This window comes from Paralichthys olivaceus, chromosome 22, assembly GCF_024713975.1.
Source record: "Paralichthys olivaceus isolate ysfri-2021 chromosome 22, ASM2471397v2, whole genome shotgun sequence".
In the NCBI taxonomy this organism is placed as follows: Eukaryota; Metazoa; Chordata; class Actinopteri; order Pleuronectiformes; family Paralichthyidae; genus Paralichthys; species Paralichthys olivaceus.
In genome coordinates this window covers 6,401,355-6,420,410 of record NC_091114.1, presented here as the reverse complement: position 1 = coordinate 6,420,410, position 19,056 = coordinate 6,401,355, and the positions used below count along the sequence as shown (strand labels likewise).

General features: G+C 43.5%; 5 protein-coding genes across 7 annotated transcripts; 3 read left to right on the top strand and 2 right to left on the bottom strand.

Moving 5' to 3' along the window:
• Positions 1–709: 709 nt before the first annotated feature.
• On the top strand, positions 710–1,868 carry LOC109639674 (endonuclease domain-containing 1 protein-like). Its single transcript, XM_020103276.2, has 2 exons — positions 710–1,003; positions 1,159–1,868. Exons 1-2 carry the CDS (start codon positions 710–712, stop codon positions 1,738–1,740), a joined length of 876 nt encoding a protein of 291 aa, XP_019958835.2. The 3' UTR covers positions 1,741–1,868.
• A 767-nt stretch (positions 1,869–2,635) lies between these two features.
• On the top strand, positions 2,636–3,853 carry LOC109639673 (endonuclease domain-containing 1 protein). The gene is made up of 2 exons (XM_020103275.2): positions 2,636–2,914; positions 3,272–3,853. The coding sequence occupies exons 1-2, from the start codon at positions 2,636–2,638 to the stop codon at positions 3,851–3,853; spliced, it is 861 nt and encodes a 286-aa protein (XP_019958834.2).
• A 239-nt stretch (positions 3,854–4,092) lies between these two features.
• Positions 4,093–5,585, bottom strand: ufsp1 (UFM1-specific peptidase 1). The gene has a single exon (XM_020103277.2). The coding sequence runs from the start codon at positions 5,465–5,467 to the stop codon at positions 4,727–4,729; it is 741 nt and encodes a 246-aa protein (XP_019958836.2). The 5' UTR covers positions 5,468–5,585; the 3' UTR covers positions 4,093–4,726.
• Positions 5,586–6,052: 467 nt separating this feature from the next.
• On the top strand, positions 6,053–8,012 carry pop7 (POP7 homolog, ribonuclease P/MRP subunit). Of its 3 annotated transcripts, none has more exons than XM_020103299.2 (3): positions 6,058–6,193; positions 6,612–6,663; positions 6,835–8,012. In XM_020103299.2, exon 3 carries the CDS (start codon positions 6,875–6,877, stop codon positions 7,328–7,330), a length of 456 nt encoding a protein of 151 aa, XP_019958858.1. In that variant the 5' UTR covers positions 6,058–6,193; positions 6,612–6,663; positions 6,835–6,874; the 3' UTR covers positions 7,331–8,012. The 3 variants fall into 3 exon arrangements, with proteins under 3 accessions (XP_019958857.1, XP_019958858.1, XP_019958859.1); XM_020103300.2 differs by having other exon boundaries at positions 6,189–6,388; XM_020103298.2 differs by lacking the exon at positions 6,612–6,663 and having other exon boundaries at positions 6,053–6,193.
• Positions 7,668–15,046, bottom strand: epoa (erythropoietin a). Its single transcript, XM_020103297.2, is given in 6 exon segments — positions 7,668–9,693; positions 10,919–11,083; positions 11,335–11,421; positions 11,536–11,666; positions 14,952–14,973; positions 14,975–15,046. Coding segments are annotated over 6 exon segments (615 nt in total). The 5' UTR covers positions 15,032–15,046; the 3' UTR covers positions 7,668–9,540.
• Between the last annotated feature and the right edge of the window lie 4,010 nt (positions 15,047–19,056).

The window sequence follows — 19,056 nt, the reverse complement described above, 5'->3', positions numbered from 1 at the left end:
TTCTATGGTTTTTCTTTTTTTCTTCTCATGATTTGTATAAGAAACATTTTCTCAATACCATCAAAAAATAGAGAAACAGGTTTGAGGGCTTGATTCTGAATGGATTATGCACCTTCTAGTTTGGCTTTTTTGAAGCTAATTGTACTTGAATTACATGAATTGTAGTGCTGTTCTGGATTTGTACTGTCATGGTTGAATGCACTTATTGTAAGTTGCTTTGAATAAAAGCGCCAGCTAAATAGTACTGTAATGTAATGAAATATGAATGTAAATAAAAATCCCTAATTAATTTAGTTTCTTTTGCAAGTTGCAACCGATGTATTGCAGAACTTCAGTCCTGTTAGTAGTCTCTAAGAATGCGCTATTGGCCTTTTATACAAACACATCTTGCTATACTCAAACAGAAAATGCCACAATATAATCCTTTCGATTCCTCTAAAAGATGCTGCTATTTAAACCAATCAAAACTACTTGTAATTCAGCAAGGCACAGGCTACAGGTAATCTTTGAAAACCCTATGACTGTGTCCTATAACCGTCCCTCTGGTTGTGGGTGGATCTGAGGTGTAAGAGGCGCATAGTTTTGCATACTGAACCCAGATTATAGAGAATAGAGTGTGAAACCTGTGTTGGCTGTGTTACTCAGCTCCACTGGCAGAAACAGAGACGTCATTTAAAGGAAGACACCTGACATAAGGCACCCCCTGGCCATGGCATTTTGGGTGCAAACAGCCGTCCAGCTCGTCGCCTTGATAACGTCAGTGGTGAGGGGGAGAGTGGAGAAAGAGCTGTCTCCAGAGTGCAGAGAATTCCTCTACATGGGGACACCACCGATAGGGCTGGGGCACCACTCCCTGCAGTTCATTTGTCAACGTTACAACAAGAGGGCACGCTATGTGACGCTGTACAACACTGTGGACCGTATACCTGTCTACTCTGCCTACACCTTCAAACGCTCCGAGGGGGAGGGTTGCGTCGATGTGCCTTGGATGTATGAACCTCAGGTAAAGAAAAACTAAAAGGTTGGACACAAGGCAGTAAGAATGTCTTTTCTTTGCTGATATCATGTAAGCACTGTTGTACAGAAGCTTTGGAGTTAACCAATGGTGACTAATCACCATTCTGCTGTAATATCATTAACCTGGCCCTGTCTTCACAGCTATCCACATCCTCTGATACAGATGAGATGCAGCCCTTCCCACATGATTACATTCACAAGAATTTTGAAGATACCCAAGCTGTTCTGGATGACTACATGAACGCCGTCATCTACGAACGTGGCTCTCTCAACCCAGACGAGCATCAGGGTGAGCCTGACGACAAGGCCTCCACCTACACCCTGACCAACGTGGTGCCCATGGTGCCCGACTTCCACAACACAGTCTGGAGCAAATGGGAGCATGTTGTCCGCAAACGGCTTAACAACTATTGCCGTGGCAGAGCTTACATTGTCACAGGTGTCACCACGTCGGGGAAGATGATCCGCCAGCAAAACATCAACCGCATTGCAGTGCCAACATACCTGTGGTCGGCTTATTGCTGTGTTGACTTCGACCACAATGCTCCTTATGTTGAGCGCTACAAGTTCCCATCTTTTGCCCACTACGGCCTCAATGCGGAGAACAATGAGGTGGTGGAAACGTCTGTCCAGAAGCTGAAGGAGTTCCTCCAGAGGACCACCTTTGTAGACCAGAACTTTCAGATCTTTGTTGGTGACTGTACCCCACCCACACAGATTTAGCTGTAATGTCGCTGTGTGGCTTAATTATCTTTATTTATCACAGCAGAGATTTGTATTTGCCATAATATGAAAGGCACATGTTTTAATAATTACTGTCCCAGTAAGTCATGATAGTGAGGAGGTGAGAAAGCATGTACTGTAATCCTGCAGAAAGCATGGAATTTGTATCATGAATTGTGATTTGACTGCATTTTGAACATTTGATTGAGAGGTAACTGTTTAAATATCACCGAAAATGTTGAGAAGAACCTTTGTCTAATTTGCAATAATAAACCTAAGCAAAGTTTCACTGAACAGTCTGTGTAGCATTTCTGTGATATTTCACACACTGGTTATTGGTAACATTTGAAAGACAATTGTTAGACATACTTTTACAGCACCAGCAGTTGTACAGTAATTACATTAACACTAACAAAGCTTTTCATAAGCTTTTGTCGCTGAGACATATAAACTCTTGACCATTGGTATCTATGCTGGGAAGAGTACACTGAGAATGGTATGCAAAACTGAATTAATACAAAACATAACGACATCTCTATGTGCACTACGTCTCATTTTTAATTTCTTCCCTCTGTGGTTTCACCCAGTAATAAAGAGATTTCGTTCAGACCTTGTGAATTGCTGCTCCGACAATCGTGGCACTTTGAATACATGCAAAAGACTTTACAATGGGAGGCCAGTTTGCTCGAGGCAAAGATGAGGTGACAAGGGAAATGTTGGGTCTGATAGGGCTGGGACAGAGGCTGTATTTGTTCAATAGCAGAGTTGCAGTGGTGCATTACAGGTGAGAGAGAGACATACAAAAAGGGAGAAGAGACTAAAAGGACCTAAAAGGTGAGAGATGGAGCAAAAAGGAGCAGCCAAGATTATACTTACACCTACAAAGGGTGCCATCATGACTGTGCTGGCCTGTGTGCTGCTACAGGGGGCCCGAGCAGGGGTGGTGGAGGACTTCAACCATGTGGAACGCTGTAAAGACTCACTGTACATGGGCACTCCACCTCAAGGCTACCTCGGCAACTCCTTTGAGAAGATCTGCCAGAGGTACGAGGACAAACCGCGGTATGTCACCTTGTACGACCCCCGCAAACACATTCCCATCTATTCTGCTTACACGTTCAAGAAGTCGGACGGGGAGAAGAAGGTGGACTTCCCTTGGATGTTTGAGCCGCAGGTGAGTTATTTCTATGTTTATCTGCATCGATATGATTAGTTTGAATTTATTAAGTCACATTTGATTTCATCTAGAGTCAATGTAGACTTTGCCTGTTCATGTGGAGGTAGTATATGAAATATTTCACACATTCACACCTTAAACTGCAGTTAGAGACCTGAGGCAACAACACCACTGTTGCTACAAGTAAGCTATGAACAGTATTTTAGTGTTCATCATTAATGATTCACTATTTAGTTTTTGTGAACGTGGTAAATTGTCTGGATATGAATAATGATGTCAGTCATCGTTTTCTAAAGTATTAAAAATTACATTTTCAGCAATACTGTACCGCTTCTCCTCTGTCTCCCCCTACAGTTGGCCTCTGAGAAAAGCAGCAGCAACATGGAGCCCTTCCCACAATCCTCAAGCATGCATATGAACTTTGAGGACACCCAAGCTGTCCTCGAGGACTATGCTGATGTCGTTCAATATGAGCGAGGCCAACTAAATCCAGATGAGCATCAGGCGGACCCTCTAGACAAAGCCTCCACCTACAGCTTGACAAATGTGGTACCTCAGAGCAGGGAGTTCAACTTGGGCCCCTGGTTAGGGCACCAGGAGCTAATTCGCAAGCGCCTCAACAACTACTGTCGCGGCAAGGCCTTCGTGGTCACCGGGGTGACGACCTCCGGGCACACGATCCGCCGAAACAACCTGGACCGGGTGGCTGTGCCAGAATACATGTGGTCGGCCTACTGCTGCACCGAGTTTGACCAAAATGCACCGTTCTTTGAGCGCTACAAGTTCCCCGCATTCGGAGCTTACGGGCTGAATGATCACGTCAACAACCACATGGTGGAGGTTCCTCTCAAGAACCTGGAGAAGTTCCTCAAAGGGAGGATGGATGTGGACAAGAACTTCCAGATTTTCTACAAGGACTGTGTGCCAGATATATAAAATCAAATGGCTGCCATGTCTCTTGAATTTAGCATTTAACATTAGAAAGGTTTATTGTTCTTGAGGCTCAATAACATATTGTGAGCAATAAAGGAGAATTTGTAAAATCGACAGGTCTAAATGTCCCTGATTATTTTCATTACTTTTTATTTTATTAATTTATTTTTCACATACAAAATGCAGGTTTTGCTGAAAATGAAAAAGATGCTCAAATGAAAAAGATAATGTGCCACAAATCCTCATATTTTTGAAGCTGGAACCATTGAATCTTTTTTATTTTTGCGATAAATTGATGGTCAAAAGTAAAATTATTCTTCCAATAAAATCCAGTGTTTAGAATATAGGACAAAATGGTGAAAGTCCCATAATGTACAAGGGATGTTCACCATTTTGTCCCATATTCTAAACACTGTAAAATAATTATAAATACTGGCACCAAAGAAAGTTATTTCTACATTTACAAAGCCTTTAAGTAAATACTGACAGCGTCCAGTCCATTTTTAATCATCTGGCTCAATTTACATCTTTACAACATGGATAATAAGAAGTAATTCAAATAAATCCAAAGAAATGCATCTAGTTTTGACTCAATGGGAGAAACCACTGAGGGAGATACTTCATATGTATCAAATAAGATCTGAGATTCAACGTGATATTAATGGAACAGTAACAAATAAATGATGATCATCACACCATAATTTATGATAATTGTATCCACAGGGTGGCACTGCAGCCCTTTGTCAACAAACATACTGAAAATACATTAACTGACTGGACACTTTCCATGGCACCTAGATGAGAAAATCCCAGGATCTGTTCTAGTTCACACACACAAATAACTAATGTGTGTGTGTCAAAGATCTGGAATCCAGTTTACATAAGGTTTTTGGCAGTCTGAGGCATGCACAGATTATAAAACGAACTCTGATCCAGAGAGGACACTTTTCTCCACACCACCCACCCTCGTCTCTGCAGATCTGTCTTCTCCAGCTGACGTCCATAGTAGTGAGGGTCAATGACTAGCAAGTAACTCCCCTCGTCCCCAGTGCACACCCCCACTATGCCCTTAGAGGAGTTGTCCCTGTCCCCCCCCATCAGGACTGGAGACCCATGCTTCTCAAAGTGCTGATGGAGCTCTTCCGCTGCAACATGCTCCAGCTGTGCCTCTCCACCTCTGATGTGCACCAACTTACAGGGAACTCCATAGAAATGGTCAAGAACCAGGGAGGCCTCGAATGTTCCGATCCACTCCCTGGAGCCCAAGAAGGAGTCCGGCTTGTCCCCCATGGCGACCAAGGCCTTCTGGATTTCTGGGAGGCTGGGTGGGGGTCTGCTCTGGTGCTTCGGTGGAGACAAGTTGTAGCAAATCCAGGAGGCCATTGTCTCAACGGTGCGGTAGCCACATCCCCAGCCTCTGTCATCTTGTCCATCGCAGCCATAATGGAAGTACAGATAGTCTCCTGTGATCATGGTGCATTTCAAAGGACCTGAGAGTGGCAGAGGAAGATCAGTGTGGACGCTCTTTGACAGAGGTTTGTCCTGATCAGGCATCTGCTCTCCAGCTCCACTCCCTCCCCAGTCAATCCCCTCCGCTGCCACAACCCTCTCATCCATCTCTGACCTTTATCTCACAGAGAACACGCAACCATTACTCACACGTGTAAAAACCGTGGCGCCATGTTATTCCAATACCCGTGCGCGTTCACGGGCTGCTCGGAGGATCCCATTTCCCCGAGTTGTGAGGTCGGTGTGTGGAGAAAAAATAAAAATAAAACTAATAGAAACATAAACAAACTGTTTAGTATTTATGTTTCGATTGAACAACACATCGACAGCTATTTCCATTCTTTGCATGATAACGAAGAGCAAAGAAAAAGAATATTTGACATGTGCGTATAAATATTTTTTTTGATTTAACTTTGCAAGACAAGAGACAAGATATTGACAAAACAATACAAAAACAATAATGTAGGAGAAAATTAATACAGAAGAATAAAATACCATCATTACAATTACCAATAAACAGTGATAATAAGCATCGATAGTAATGCTTATTGTGGTAAAACTTGTCAATAATAAAAACAACATTATATTAATTTTTTTTTAAAGTTATGCCAGCAATAAACACATACACAAGAAGAACACCATAACAAGAAGAATCGTTTTTCCCGATTATTCCCGACACCACGTGAACTCATCGTAAACTTCCGGCGCACGGAGGCGACAAACATCCGCTCGGCTAACGCAGCAGCTAATGCCGCAGCTGCGTGAAAACCACGCACCCCAGACTGTGCGTGAAGAGATAAGGCAGCTCTGTCACTTTGACTCCCTCCTCAGAAGGTGAGCGAACTCTGCACACACACAAACCAACACAAGCATGGACGCTTCACCGCAATAACGCACAAAACGCACGGCGAGTTAGCCTGAGCTACTGCTAGCTAACGTGTGAGAAGCCCGGACGTGTTTATCACAACCTTGAATGACAGAAGACCTGTGTTGTATCACCTGAACATGGTGACACGAGACGAAGAAGAAGTAATGCTGTAGCAGTTGTCACATATTTTAAAAATCATTCATTCATTAGGCTGCAGCTCTTTTTAATGATCGATTAATTGAAATAGATAAGAAGCAAATAATCACAGCAGAGGCTGATCTTCGACTTTTTTAATTTAATATATCTGTAGTTTTTTTTTTTCTTCTGTTGATGGGCTTGTTAATAAATGCATTTGATTTTTAATTTGCCAAATCATTCCTGCAGGTTCTCCAGGATGTATGGGTGCATCTCAACATTTATCATCAGCTATTAAAGAGTAAGAAGAGTTAACATAGTATAGACTCATTATATGCAAACAAATGTTCAAGCATTTTTCTAAGCTAATACAGAATAATGTTGTCTACAGCTAAAGAGTATATCAAAACATTTAGATGTTATTTCGATCATATAATTTCATCACTTTAAATTAATTTCTCTGTTCCCTCAGCTTCATCATTAGGCTGCAGCTGTAACTGACACAGAAAACCATGACAGAGCCGCGCAATCCAGGGACGTCCTCCCTCCCGCAGTCGGCCCCAGTACACGCAGACTCCACCTCGCCTGCTGTCGAGATGGACCCTGTGGAGTATACCCTCAGGAAGCGCCTCCCCCGCAAACTCCCAAAGAGACGCAACGACGTCTATGTCAACATGAAGACTGATTTCCGTGCTCAGCTGGCGCGCTGTCAGAAGCTTCTGGAAGGCGGGGGTCACAGGGAGATCTGTGTCCACGGCCTGGGCCTCGCCATCAACCGGGCCATCAACATTGCCCTTCAGCTGCAGGCCAGCAGCCAGGGGGCGCTGCAGCTTGCGGCCAACACGTCTACGGTGGAGCTGGTGGATGACCTGGAACCCGAGGATCCCGACGAGGCCGGGGAGCCCATGACGCGTACACGCAACAACTCGGCTATTCATATCAAGGTTTACTACCCTGACCCTCAGTGACATGAACTGAGGACTGCCCAGTGTGTGGCAGAGTGGCAGTATTCCCCAGGAGACCAGAAAACATTGTCGGTGGGGGCTGTTATTGTGGGGACATTTAATGGCAGAGCAGTGCAGAATGGAGCAGACAAGCATTAAGTGTGTGATTGTATCACTAACCCATGTGGGCACGGACAGCCTCACTTGTCTGAATTTATAGAGCTGTTACTTTTGTGTTGTGTCCTGCCTTTTTAAGTTTGCATGTGTTGAAGCAGCGGTGATGTTCTTAAGGTGAAACCTCAATGTAATTTAATACCTGTGTTCATGTCATGCACTTATACATGTGAAATGTACACGTAAGAGTATCTATAATTTGAATAGCCAAAGGTCTGCGCAAGGATTTAGTTTCAGGTTTTCACAGATACAAATAATCAAAAACTGAGACACCATGAGTTAACGTTTCTAGCAGGTGTTATCGGTGTCCACTAGATGTCATCAGTCAGGCAAGTAGGATGTTATCCCTCTGCAAACTAATATCTATGGCACCAAGTCACAGTCTATTCTCAAACCTGTTTTATAACATGAGTTCAGCTGAGGGTCAAGGAATCTGATTTATATTTGGCTTTGTGTCATTGAACTGCTGTTATTTACTTTGATTAGAATGGATGTAGTAGACAGGTATCTAGAACACGATGAAAAAAAACTATATGCTTGCGAGTATGTCTTTCTTTGGCTACCTCTTTATCAAGGGCAGGAAAATCTGATCGAGATGCATGTAAGAGCTGCGAGGTCTGAGATAGCAGCTTGTATTGAGCTCGCTCACTCCACTGACCTGGAAAGACAAAAACGTAATCAACGAAATGGACAGACTTCCCCTTGTTGTGTTTCCATCTATCCTTTCTTTATCCAAGAATAATATTTTTGTATTTAAATAGCAAATTATACAGTTATATGACAAAACAGCGAAAAAAAATAACAGGAAAGAAAACATGTACAAACATCCTTAAAAACATCTTGCACTTGCACAACAAGATAAAAAAAATACGGGAAAAAACAAGGAAGACCACTTAACTAGTCTGAAATAGTTGAGCTTCCATTTAATAGAAAACCTCAAGTTCCCAGGACTAACTGATTGCCTGTCTGCCGTTTGATGACGAACAACAGAGGCATTAGCGTCACGTTCTGGGAAACAATTAGCAATTAGAGCCTCACAGGATGTTAAATGTAAGAGCCGTACACTTTTTCCCCCCAGACAGTCTCGCCATCAGCGTGTAGAGACTAGTTGAGTTTTGATTGGGAAACGGCTTCACAGCTCTCATGTAAATCTCCTCCTCCTCACTGACGCTCACTGACGCTCACTGCCTCCGTGCCTCAGCGTCGAAGTCTCAGTCTTTGGCTGCTACTTTTGAAGGAAGAAACCGTAACAGCAAATGGGGTACATCCAGTCTATAAAAAGGAAGACAGCAGCGTGCCAGTGCAAACGGTGTCAAACACCTTTGCAAATGTGTTCAGTGTTACAAGAGAACATGGCAAGGAGAGCCCAACTACAGTATTAAAGATCCAACAGCAAAAATACAACGACTTGAGCTTTAAAAGTAGAAAATCTGTATAAATAGTAATTACACAACCATTAAAAAATATATTAAAATATTCTGTGGACAAAAAACAAACTTAGAAGACGAGTGTTTCTGTGAGGCCAAGTTAAAAGGTTGATGGCTGAGGCCACGTGAATTTTTTTCTACTTTTTGCAGTGGTATTGGGAACGGATGTCGTGACCTCTCAGACACAATTTCCAGGTGGAATCAATATTTGCTGGGTGTTTCACTCCGATGAGAAGAGTGTGAGGGGGTCAATCTCACTGGAAACAAACAGATTTCAACTTGTAGTCTTAACTTAGACAGAAGTACATCCACACATAAAAGTGCAAGAGAGTGCCAGTAGAACAGCTATTGGAGCAGTGCTTCCTAAAGGCCTCTCTGGGTTTTTTTTGGTCAGGTTTTTCTTCACCGTGTTCATGTGTCACATCTACATAACAAGGTGCTATCGTCTCCCAGTTCATCCGCAGCCTGGATCGAACTGTCCTTTCCTCTCTTCCGCTCACGTGAGGACGGCCGGATCTTTCCTTTTTCCATGCCACATCAACCAGCCAGGGGTGCAGGTCAACAGTGTCAAGTCCCTCCTCTTTGCCTTTGGAAACACACATTCGTCTCGCCCGGAGTAGGGACAGCAGCTGATCAGCTGACATCCGTCTGACAAGCCTGTGCGCCCGAAAGGAGGAGTTGCACTTTGCCCCGCAAGAAATTGACATAGTCTTTAAGCAAATCTGCTGCAGAGGACACGATCCATGTTCCCTCGAGCCCAGCTGCCCTCGTTGGTGGGGTATATTCCTATAAGGGAAGACAAAGAAGCATGTTGGTGTCGTATTCATTTGAAAAATCTATTTATTCTTTGTGTTTCCTCAACTTTTGATGTAATCTCAAAACATATGCTGCATCCAGCGACATTTACCCCAGAGGGCGTCAACAAAGCCACAAAAAAATGACTCAAGCAATCTTAGTTAAAGTAGAAAACGACTATAACTCTCTCACGTTGATCAGCTTGGCAGTGACACAATAAGTAATGCTGCCAGGTTTGGTTCATTTTATTTAACATTCTCCTCTGTTGTCACTGGTGTAAAATAACCTTTTTACTTCCAAGAATCCTGAGCCTGGACACAGACTGCTCATTCATAATTACTTTGTCTGTTCACAAGGCCTCAGCCTGGACCCAAACATCATTTCAAAGGCTGTGTTGTCATAACTGCAGCCAACTAGGAAGCTCGCACGGCAGCTCCAGTGCCCACAGCCTATTCCTGAAAGGCTCAGAGAACGTCCCATGACAACCTTCAGTTTCAATGCCATTTTATTTAAGCTGAGAGAGTTGAAGCGCCTGACTGAAAAGATTATAGATATCTCAAGTGAGGCACGAGTGATACATATACGTGTAGTGGTTAGCATTGTTGCCACTGAAGGTTCCCGGTTTGAATCCCATTTTGGCCTGGTTCTTTCTGCCTGGAGTTTGTGTTGTTCTTCCCTCGTTTGCTTGGGTTTTCTCCAGCTACTCCCATTCCTCCCACAGTCCGAAGACATGCATGAGCGGGGTTAGGTTAACTGGAGAATCGAAATTGACTGTAGGTGTGAATGCGAGATTGAAAGGTTGTTAATCTCTGTATGTCGTCCCTGAGATACTAAAATGTCGTTATGAAACCCTTTGGAGGAAGAAATGTATGAGAGTTGATATAAAAAGAAAACAAACACATCCACATATGTAGAATAAATAAATACATTTTTTTTGACATAAATTGTAAACATGAATGTACATCTTTTCTATATTGTTTATTCTGCACATCAACAAACACAAACGCAGATACCGATGTGTCTGTGAGGCTCATATCGGCCAGTAACTAATTCTAAAAAGAATTGGAGAAAGCGTGTACATGACAAACTTTCCTGTCTCTGATTTAAAAAAGGTTGAAACTGTTCCTTCAAAACAAAGTGCATTTCAGAGCCTGCTTATTAAAATTATACTATTTGGCTCTTTTCACACTATTGGGGTTGACGGTGTTGGACTCACCTGGATTTTGTGACGGCTCACCACAGCGTTGATGCTGTTCAGGTTTCTTATGGAGTTATCTATGTGGCTGTGTAGCGCCGTGTTGGTGACAGAGGTTCTCAGCAATCTGAGGGCCTGTTGTAGGAGCCGCAGGCCGGACTGCACCTCCTCGTTTTGCTCCAGTGCCTTGTCGAAAAATGTAGAGAGGACAAGAGTTGAAGAGTCTCATCGTGGGAGAGAGAAGGAACAAACGGATGAGGGCCTTCATGTGGCCTGGACAAAATGTGGGATGTGGGCCAAATGTGGGCCAAAACAATTTAATCAGCTCTCCCATTACAAAGAGTTAAACAAAAAATAACCCAAAAAGTTTGTGGCACATAGAAACAGGACATTTCTATGACATGCAAATGGCAAATCTAAATTGTTAGCTCACTTACATTTTTCTTCTCCCAGACATCTAGGTTGACTGTGGTTGGGGGAACAGTGACAGAGTAGGACAGGCCGCATCCTTCACTACATGACTTCTAGAAAAACAAGACAGGTATAACATTTATAGAAATGTTCAGTGGGGGTAACTCAAGGGCCGCTGTGTCTCTCTAGCAGCTGTCTTTTAGTGCATGCATACGTGTTCCTCTCACCATAGCGACTTCTGCGTCCTGCGCCTCCTTAATGAAATGGTTCAGGACCCTCAGGTCACAGATGGGTTTCAGTGGGGACGGTAGGCTTGGCCGGGTCAACTCCAACACCACCAAGAGCAAGGCAAGCAGTCCTGCACATCCCAGACACATAAACGCAGTGGTTTAAGTCAAAGCTGAGTGCAAACGAGCTCAGTAAGCAGCGGCTGCGAGACATGTGAGAAAACAACAGACTGACACAATCTTCCACGGGATACAATTTCAGACTGGGGGAAAAACAAAGCAACTTGTTTATCAACCGTCATCATTTTTCACATTTTACATGCCTGTAAGCCTCATGACCTCAGAACGTGCAGACTGACAGATGGCATTGAGGGCTGTGTGATGTAGAAGAAAATAATCATCCCTGCAGCATGATTCAGCAGTATCTCATTCATTTTCTCTCAACCACCCATCTGCAAACATGACATGACATGTTATCGTATCTGTGTGTGTGTTCTATAATTGGGTGTGAGTTGACTGATTTGGAAATCTTAATGTTAAAAGTTAGCACACTCTGAACTCCAGGATATTCTTGACAATCAGAGTGGCTCTACTGTTCGCGTCATGTCATGTGGGCATCCGGCCGTTTCCCTGCATGCCACATGCTGAATGCATCCTTTCACAGCGGCCTCAATGTGTGACGCAAAAGGACGATGGAAAATACAGACGACCTTCCGAGGCAGACAGGTCAGGCACAGGCTAGATTGAACTCCAAGACTCCCAGTAACTAGCACAAATCGAGTGCAAAAAAAAAAAGAAAGCTACCAAAACACAAATATAATATTCAAATTATATTGCAGGTTTGATCAGACGAGATGATGTCAAGGATTATAATACCGCTACTAGTAGTACATTACTAGTGTTGCTTTAAGAGGTCAATAGTTAATCAATTTAAAGTCCATGCCCCCTCTTCTGCAGTATAGGGTCATAGATAAGACTCAATGACGCACAGCATCAGTCTGTGTCTAACACTGCACATCCTACTCATACTACTCTCCATGTTTCAGCAGACTCTGTTAATGTACATAACAGTGGCAGTGTAGTGACTGCTCCGTTTCCATTAGTAAGGGCAAAGCAGTCTCACCTATAAACCCTGCAGACTCATCAGGTGCTCATTGCATTTTAAAAGACTAATTTAAAGGTTCATTGGAAATGACTGTTTATTCACGCTGAACACAAGCTGTAAACATTACAGGTAAAGAATACTGAATGGGACTAATAACAAAACCTTTCACACAGAGACTCCTCTGCACTGCACTGGGCCTGCTTCCATCCTCATGACTGTTAAGTGGCTGCTACACTTGAGTTTGACACCGGTGAAATTTACCGGCCGACTTTAGCACGTGTCCACTGAAGAGTAAATCACAAACTCTAAATCTTTGGACATGTGGTCCCTTTCAGACTTCCTATGATACTGTAGGTTTACGAAAGCCTCGGGGGTCTTTCTACATCATCGCTCGTCGCAGAGCAACACTGTGGTCCCACGTGCACTTGTGAACCGCGCTCACTTAAATCATTTGTGACATACATCAAATGAACATGGGAGTTTCAAAGGCAGACGGGCCTAATGGCCTCCTTTCAACACACTTTCCAAAACGCGGACACTTTGCTAAATAAGCACGTGTGACTCAGCTTGAGGATTAACTGTGACCTTTTCACCTCCGCCACTGCCTACGTGAGAATGCATCAATCTAAACTGCGTGTGGACACACACAAACACACATTTACACCCCCCCTCTCCCTCTCCCTCTCTACATTCTCACCATGGTGGTGGAATCTGCAGTCCAGGACTGTGGCCAAACTAAAAAGTTAACCGCTTTATCTGCTAACATTAGCTGCCAAAACCATGCCGCTATTCTGAATTGGAAGCAGTCGCTCACAAGTGGATGTTGGAAAGCTTGACATGAGACAGATGCTTTGGAATGGCGACCAGATGCTAATGTGAGATGATGCCTTTGACAAGTGCTATTTTAACGGACACGTGTCCAACAGGTGCACAAAAGAAGAATCTAGCTGGTGGGGCTCTAGTGGCTCAATGGCACAAAGGGCTGATGAGGAGACAGCTGAAGGCTCCCGCGTTTTTGAGCAGGTCTTCCCCATGACAAAGTACAGAGCTGTAAATAAGTAGCTATCAGATGACACAGGTGTGACATAATTTCCTCAGCACCTCTGCTGGAATCCCTTATAGCCGCCAGCCGTCAATAACCTTGTACACTTTGCAGCTGACACAAGTATGTGACGACTGTGCCAAAAACTGCACATTCAGCATTCGCCTTCGGTGCCCTCAGCTCACCACTCTGCTGTGTCATGCCGGAGGAGAACGACCAGAGATCTGTTTTCTCTCTGAGCGAGGGAGTAAAACAAACTCATCAATTCTCAGAGACCATTTTATCTTCAGTGGTTTAGAGGAAATACTACATCTGTGGTGTGTGTGTGTGGGAATAAACCCTGCAACTCCAAAACATTTAGTGCCATGCTCTACATAACATGACACCCTGCATCAACCTCTGCAGCAGCTTTAAAGTGAAGTCGATCCATTACTAAGTTGGTTCAAAGTCTTCATTTATAGGGAGTTAAATGACACAGTGGAGATCACAGATTAGCAGTGTAGCCCTATGCACAGCAGTTTTCTAGGAACTAGCATTACACACACTATTTCCATTATCTGTGTAAAACAAATACAATGCAGTGGCGTGCAGAAACAGCTCTCACAACAAGAGGAGCGAGGAGTTTGAGCACGATCCCAAGGGACGCAGACCTCCAGAGACGCCTCCAGTGAAGTCAAGACTGGGTGCTCACCCACACACAGCATCTATGAACATACTGACAATCCACATGTCCATAAACAGCCTCTAAAAACTCTGAACGCACAGACGGACGCAGCGCGCAGGCAATGCACCGCACCAAAGTTACGCACCACACTGGATGATGTGACAAGCGCTCTTACCTCTACCCGTTTTCTGCAACATCTACAAACAGCTGCCGCATCTTTCAGACACATCGTGAGAGAATGAAACGCAAGCAGCTCAAGTGAGAGGCGCCGGTCGAACCCAGTAAGTCCAACATGCGAGCCAAGTGCGCGGGACCCGGCGCTGCAGTCCGACCGGCGTGGGGGTCCGCGTCAGAATAGATGTGTGCAGCGGTCACCCACCAGACTGTGCATCACTGCTGAGCTTTGGCGAAAGCCTTTTATTTAACCTCCCCTTCGGATCGAGCGATAACGTGATGATAGCCCGTCAAGGACGAGTGCGCACCACAGGGAGCGATTAAACACCACCCCATGCATGCAGTCGCCCTTTGCGCAAAGCCTGAAAATAGACTTAAGCCTAAAGACAATCTAGAGAGGAAAAATTAATGAAGGCATGTCCATAACTCACTGGGAAACTCCATAGCGTCTCCCCGCATAGCCCTTCACAGGCTCCTCGCGGTTTGGCCCATAGGTCCGTCTATTGCCCATTAATTGGAAACGAAGCTCTTTTGTGGATCTCTTGCACTTATCCGGTAGGTGTTTCTAAATGCTGATCCCGTTTGATTTTTTTTATTGATGACTTTGAAAATAATGTCGCATTGTTTCTATGACGACAATCTAAACTACCTCCCCCCCCCTAAAGGCAAACAAGAAGTTTTCTTTCATTGTTATCCAAATAATAGGCCATCCCTGTTTATAAAACATTTGGCCTAAAAAGTAAATAATGTCTGGAAAACGAGACTTCCCATCCATTGTTCGGATGATTTTCAGAGACAGTCATTACAGTGGTATATTAAAAAAGATAAACAACTGATATCTGGCTATGATCAAATGAGTCATTCAGTCTTGATTGTCAAAATCACAATTTCTATTCAACAATATGACCGGCATCTGTCACATGGTGCATTCAGGGAGCTCAGACATCTGGCGATCAATTCTTAAAGTTTTCTATGAGCTGAGATTTCTTTATTTACAGAGCCTGTGCGGATCAATGTGGATGTTGAGTTGTAGTCTTGTGTGGAATCTGTAACGTGATGAGGTGCCACCCTGCCAATCCAGACACTACAGTACACCACATGACTGAAAGACCCCCACCACCCCCTTTTCACAACACCAGCCTCAAACACTATGGGAGCTGTGTCAAGGTCAATAAGGTACTGCAGGAGCGAGATGGATCCGTTCATTATACAGCACGTAGTATTGTATGGTTGGGAAAAAAGTGTGTTCAACAAAAAAATAACAAAACAATCAGATTGCCACTCAACTAAAAATGACTCCTAGTTTTAACAATGGACCAATTTTCTTTGTATCACCTAAATTACAATTTGTCTCATTGGGCTGAAAAAATACATACATCTCTGTCTGTCTTAACAGCGGAAATCAATATTTACATTTATGAGGCAAGACAGTGTCTAATAAATAAATGGAGAGGTGCATCCATGACAAAAGTGGAAGGCGGAGCAGCGATGACCACTGTGATGATGGTGGTATGGCCAGTTATAGTAGGATATATAGGCAGGCACACTGTATATCTAAATCAATGTAGTTGCAATCACAATCCACGGTGTGGCCACAGCCACAGAAACACAGTTAGTGTGCAGCTCCAATAAAATAAATCTCAGGGGGTTTATGGCAGCAGATGAAAAAAACATAGGAGTTAAATAAGAAACAGAGGTGTGTCAGAAGAGAAGTGCATTCCTACAGTCATCGTCCAACCATGCTGGACTTCAATGCTGTTAACAGCTGTACCAAGATGTTGGTGACATCATGAGTCTGAGAGAAGTGCAAAAGTAATAATTCTTCATTCTGTCCTCAGGAAGCCTCTTGTATGTGCTCGGATGATATCACATGGTATTATAGAGCATGACAGTGAGCACCCACTTCTAGAACAGCTCTGGTTCCCGGAAGTAAATTTCCCATTTATTTTCCTCTACTGACATTTCAGAAAATCCTGATGAAATGAGTTTAAAGCCCTGGAACCAGGCCAACCAGCTCCGAGATGAATTGAGCCCAGTATCGAACTCAATTTCCCTACTTGCGAGCTAACCAGCTAGCCCTGTCCTAGCTGTCTCGTCACTTTCCTGACTGCACCGTCATGTCGAGTCAGAGAGCGTATTATGACCTCTTGTCTTCTAAACGCAACAACAATATCCCAACATCACCTCCAACCACGAGATCCCACGTTCTGTGGCAGAGAAAACATATAGCACCTTTAAAGTAGTTTTTTCCCCCTTTAATCTGTCACCTCTTTATATTTCTCATATAAATGTGCTTTTTCTGTAATCTGTGTTGTGTCCTATCTTTTTCTCTGTACTGTATATGACTAGATGGAGGCTGATAAACAACAGAAAACTGAAAAAGGACAGATTAGTACCCACTATGCTACTGAGGTGTCTAATCAGGACATCTCAGAATATGCTAGAGACAAGAGAAAATCTGCAAGACGGCAATCAACTTGATTTAAAACATCAAATCACATATGTCAAACAGACATCTCATTCTAACTTTCCAGGTTCTGCAAATCTTCGGCCGAGAGCACTTTCCTTCCATGATCTCCTCTAGAAAATCCTGATTATTATCAGCATGGATTATTGATGAGATGTTCTCTGACATCCTCTAGTGGATGCTTGGCCTGATGGCCGGCAAACACTGGTTCTATGAAATGACTTCTCAAGTTATGACGACGTTCATCTCTAAAATCAGGATGAGTATCTTTAGTGAAGTACAGGGAACTACAGACCGGTCTGAATGGAACTCCAAAGATACCAACTTTACAATAGCATGTTTGATCAAAAATATATTGGATAAAGAAATACAAGTGAATAGAACTAATTAAAAAATTTGAAACCCTTTTGGAATATTGGGGTGAAGTAGATATGAGGAAAAGATGAGGTAACAATTATTTGAATATGTGCCATCATCAAAAACATTTGCTGCAGAAACTTTACATAGAAGACCTTAAATTCTTATTCAGACCTTAAAATCTTATGAGACTTTTGGATGTTTTAATATAATTCCATGAAAAAAAAGGACCACTATTATGTAATGCAATGTAAATTATAAATATCTAGTTGGGGAAGCTCATCCATTCAGTGCAGATGTGCGAAAAGAGCATTTCTATTCTCTGCACAGGCCTGCTTATATCCCATGTTCTCATCCTGACCTTTGACGGCCCTTTTGGAGCCAGCGCAAAGGAAATATATTGAAATTTCCTGGAAGTCTGTGTGTGTGTCATGGTGAGAGTGAGGGCATATGGGGGGGCTTACAGGAGTTACAGGAGGCTTTTCCAATCTGAAGGGAAGTAAAAATATGTTTGTATATGCATTATCAGGGGCCTCTGACACAAATATTTGGAAACGCCGATAAAGGCTTACACAGTACCGCTCTTACTATGGTAAACGCCTACGTGAAGTGCATGTGCGGCGCACATGTACACATGCATGTGCTAACACAAGTGTACACACAACATACTGACAATATCTGAAATGCTGACATTAACATTATAGTGTGACTAATGTCTATATCAAAGTCCAAGGACAAAGTGATTATTTAAATGAGAACATTACCAAAGGAGTCTCTAAAGCACCTATGGATGTGAAAAACGTAATACTATAAGTCCAGGAACAATAAGCTTTTAACAGGCACTTTCATATGTCATATTCTTCTTGTAAGTAATTTTTAAGTTTAAGTTTACATATCTAGTGTTCTTCTGATATGAGTCAGCTTGAATACTATATGGTTACCACAGTACTATGCTGAGGACAATGTTGACAGATTGTTGCACTGTTTGCTCAAAGGGCTGTTTGCTTATGTCTGAGCCAACATGAGAGAGAGAGAGACAGGAGAGAGGGAGACAAGGTACGTGCTGCGAGCCATGCTCCGTGACCAGGGCAGGGGTTTGGGGGAGGTCAGGGATGTGTGGGGAGTGCGGGGGCAGGGGAGTCCAGTCTCAGTGACTCCTTGGTTGCAATGGGACACAGTTATTGAGGTGATTTAAAAGCGGACGGGCGATGTAAATTTGGGGATGAACCCAAATGCTCTTTCTGTGTACCACACTAGTATGAAACAAATGGGGCTACGGGTGATGCAAAGAACCTACTGAGGGAGAGGCTTTATTGTACTATAGAAGGCAGTGAAAGTGCCCTGCTGTTTACACCGTGTGTGCTTTTCTTTCTCTCAAGGATTTGGGCCTGCTGCCAGCGAGGTCTACCTCTCTGGCGCGACCATAGACTGTATATAAAAGGGCGCGACACAAGACAGGAAGCTGACATAAAAGAGTAAGGGACACAGGAGCCGACGCAGGAGCCAAGACAGTAGCCACTGACGACGTCGGAAGTTATTGTTTCAGCTTGCAGGCATCCACAGTGACGAGAATCTTATCACTCTATTGAACTTACGGTGATCCCATAGTGATGGCCACGAGTGTGGAGAGCATTCCAGGACAGTGGAGTTGATAGTTGAGCTACTTGGTGGCCAACAACACACTGTAGTTGTGTAACTGTAAAGACAACTCC

Bases quoted from the DNA above. Each gene is read 5' to 3' on its own strand.
- pop7 (XM_020103298.2), top strand. From the start codon at position 6,875: ATGACAGAGCCGCGCAATCCAGGGACGTCCTCCCTCCCGCAGTCGGCC.
- LOC109639674 (XM_020103276.2), top strand. From the start codon at position 710: ATGGCATTTTGGGTGCAAACAGCCGTCCAGCTCGTCGCCTTGATAACG. The intron at 1,004-1,158 runs GTAAAGAAAAAC...CTGTCTTCACAG, and splicing joins CTTGGATGTATGAACCTCAG to CTATCCACATCCTCTGATAC.
- ufsp1 (XM_020103277.2), bottom strand. From the start codon at position 5,467: ATGGATGAGAGGGTTGTGGCAGCGGAGGGGATTGACTGGGGAGGGAGT.
- LOC109639673 (XM_020103275.2), top strand. From the start codon at position 2,636: ATGACTGTGCTGGCCTGTGTGCTGCTACAGGGGGCCCGAGCAGGGGTG. The intron at 2,915-3,271 runs GTGAGTTATTTC...CTCCCCCTACAG, and splicing joins CTTGGATGTTTGAGCCGCAG to TTGGCCTCTGAGAAAAGCAG.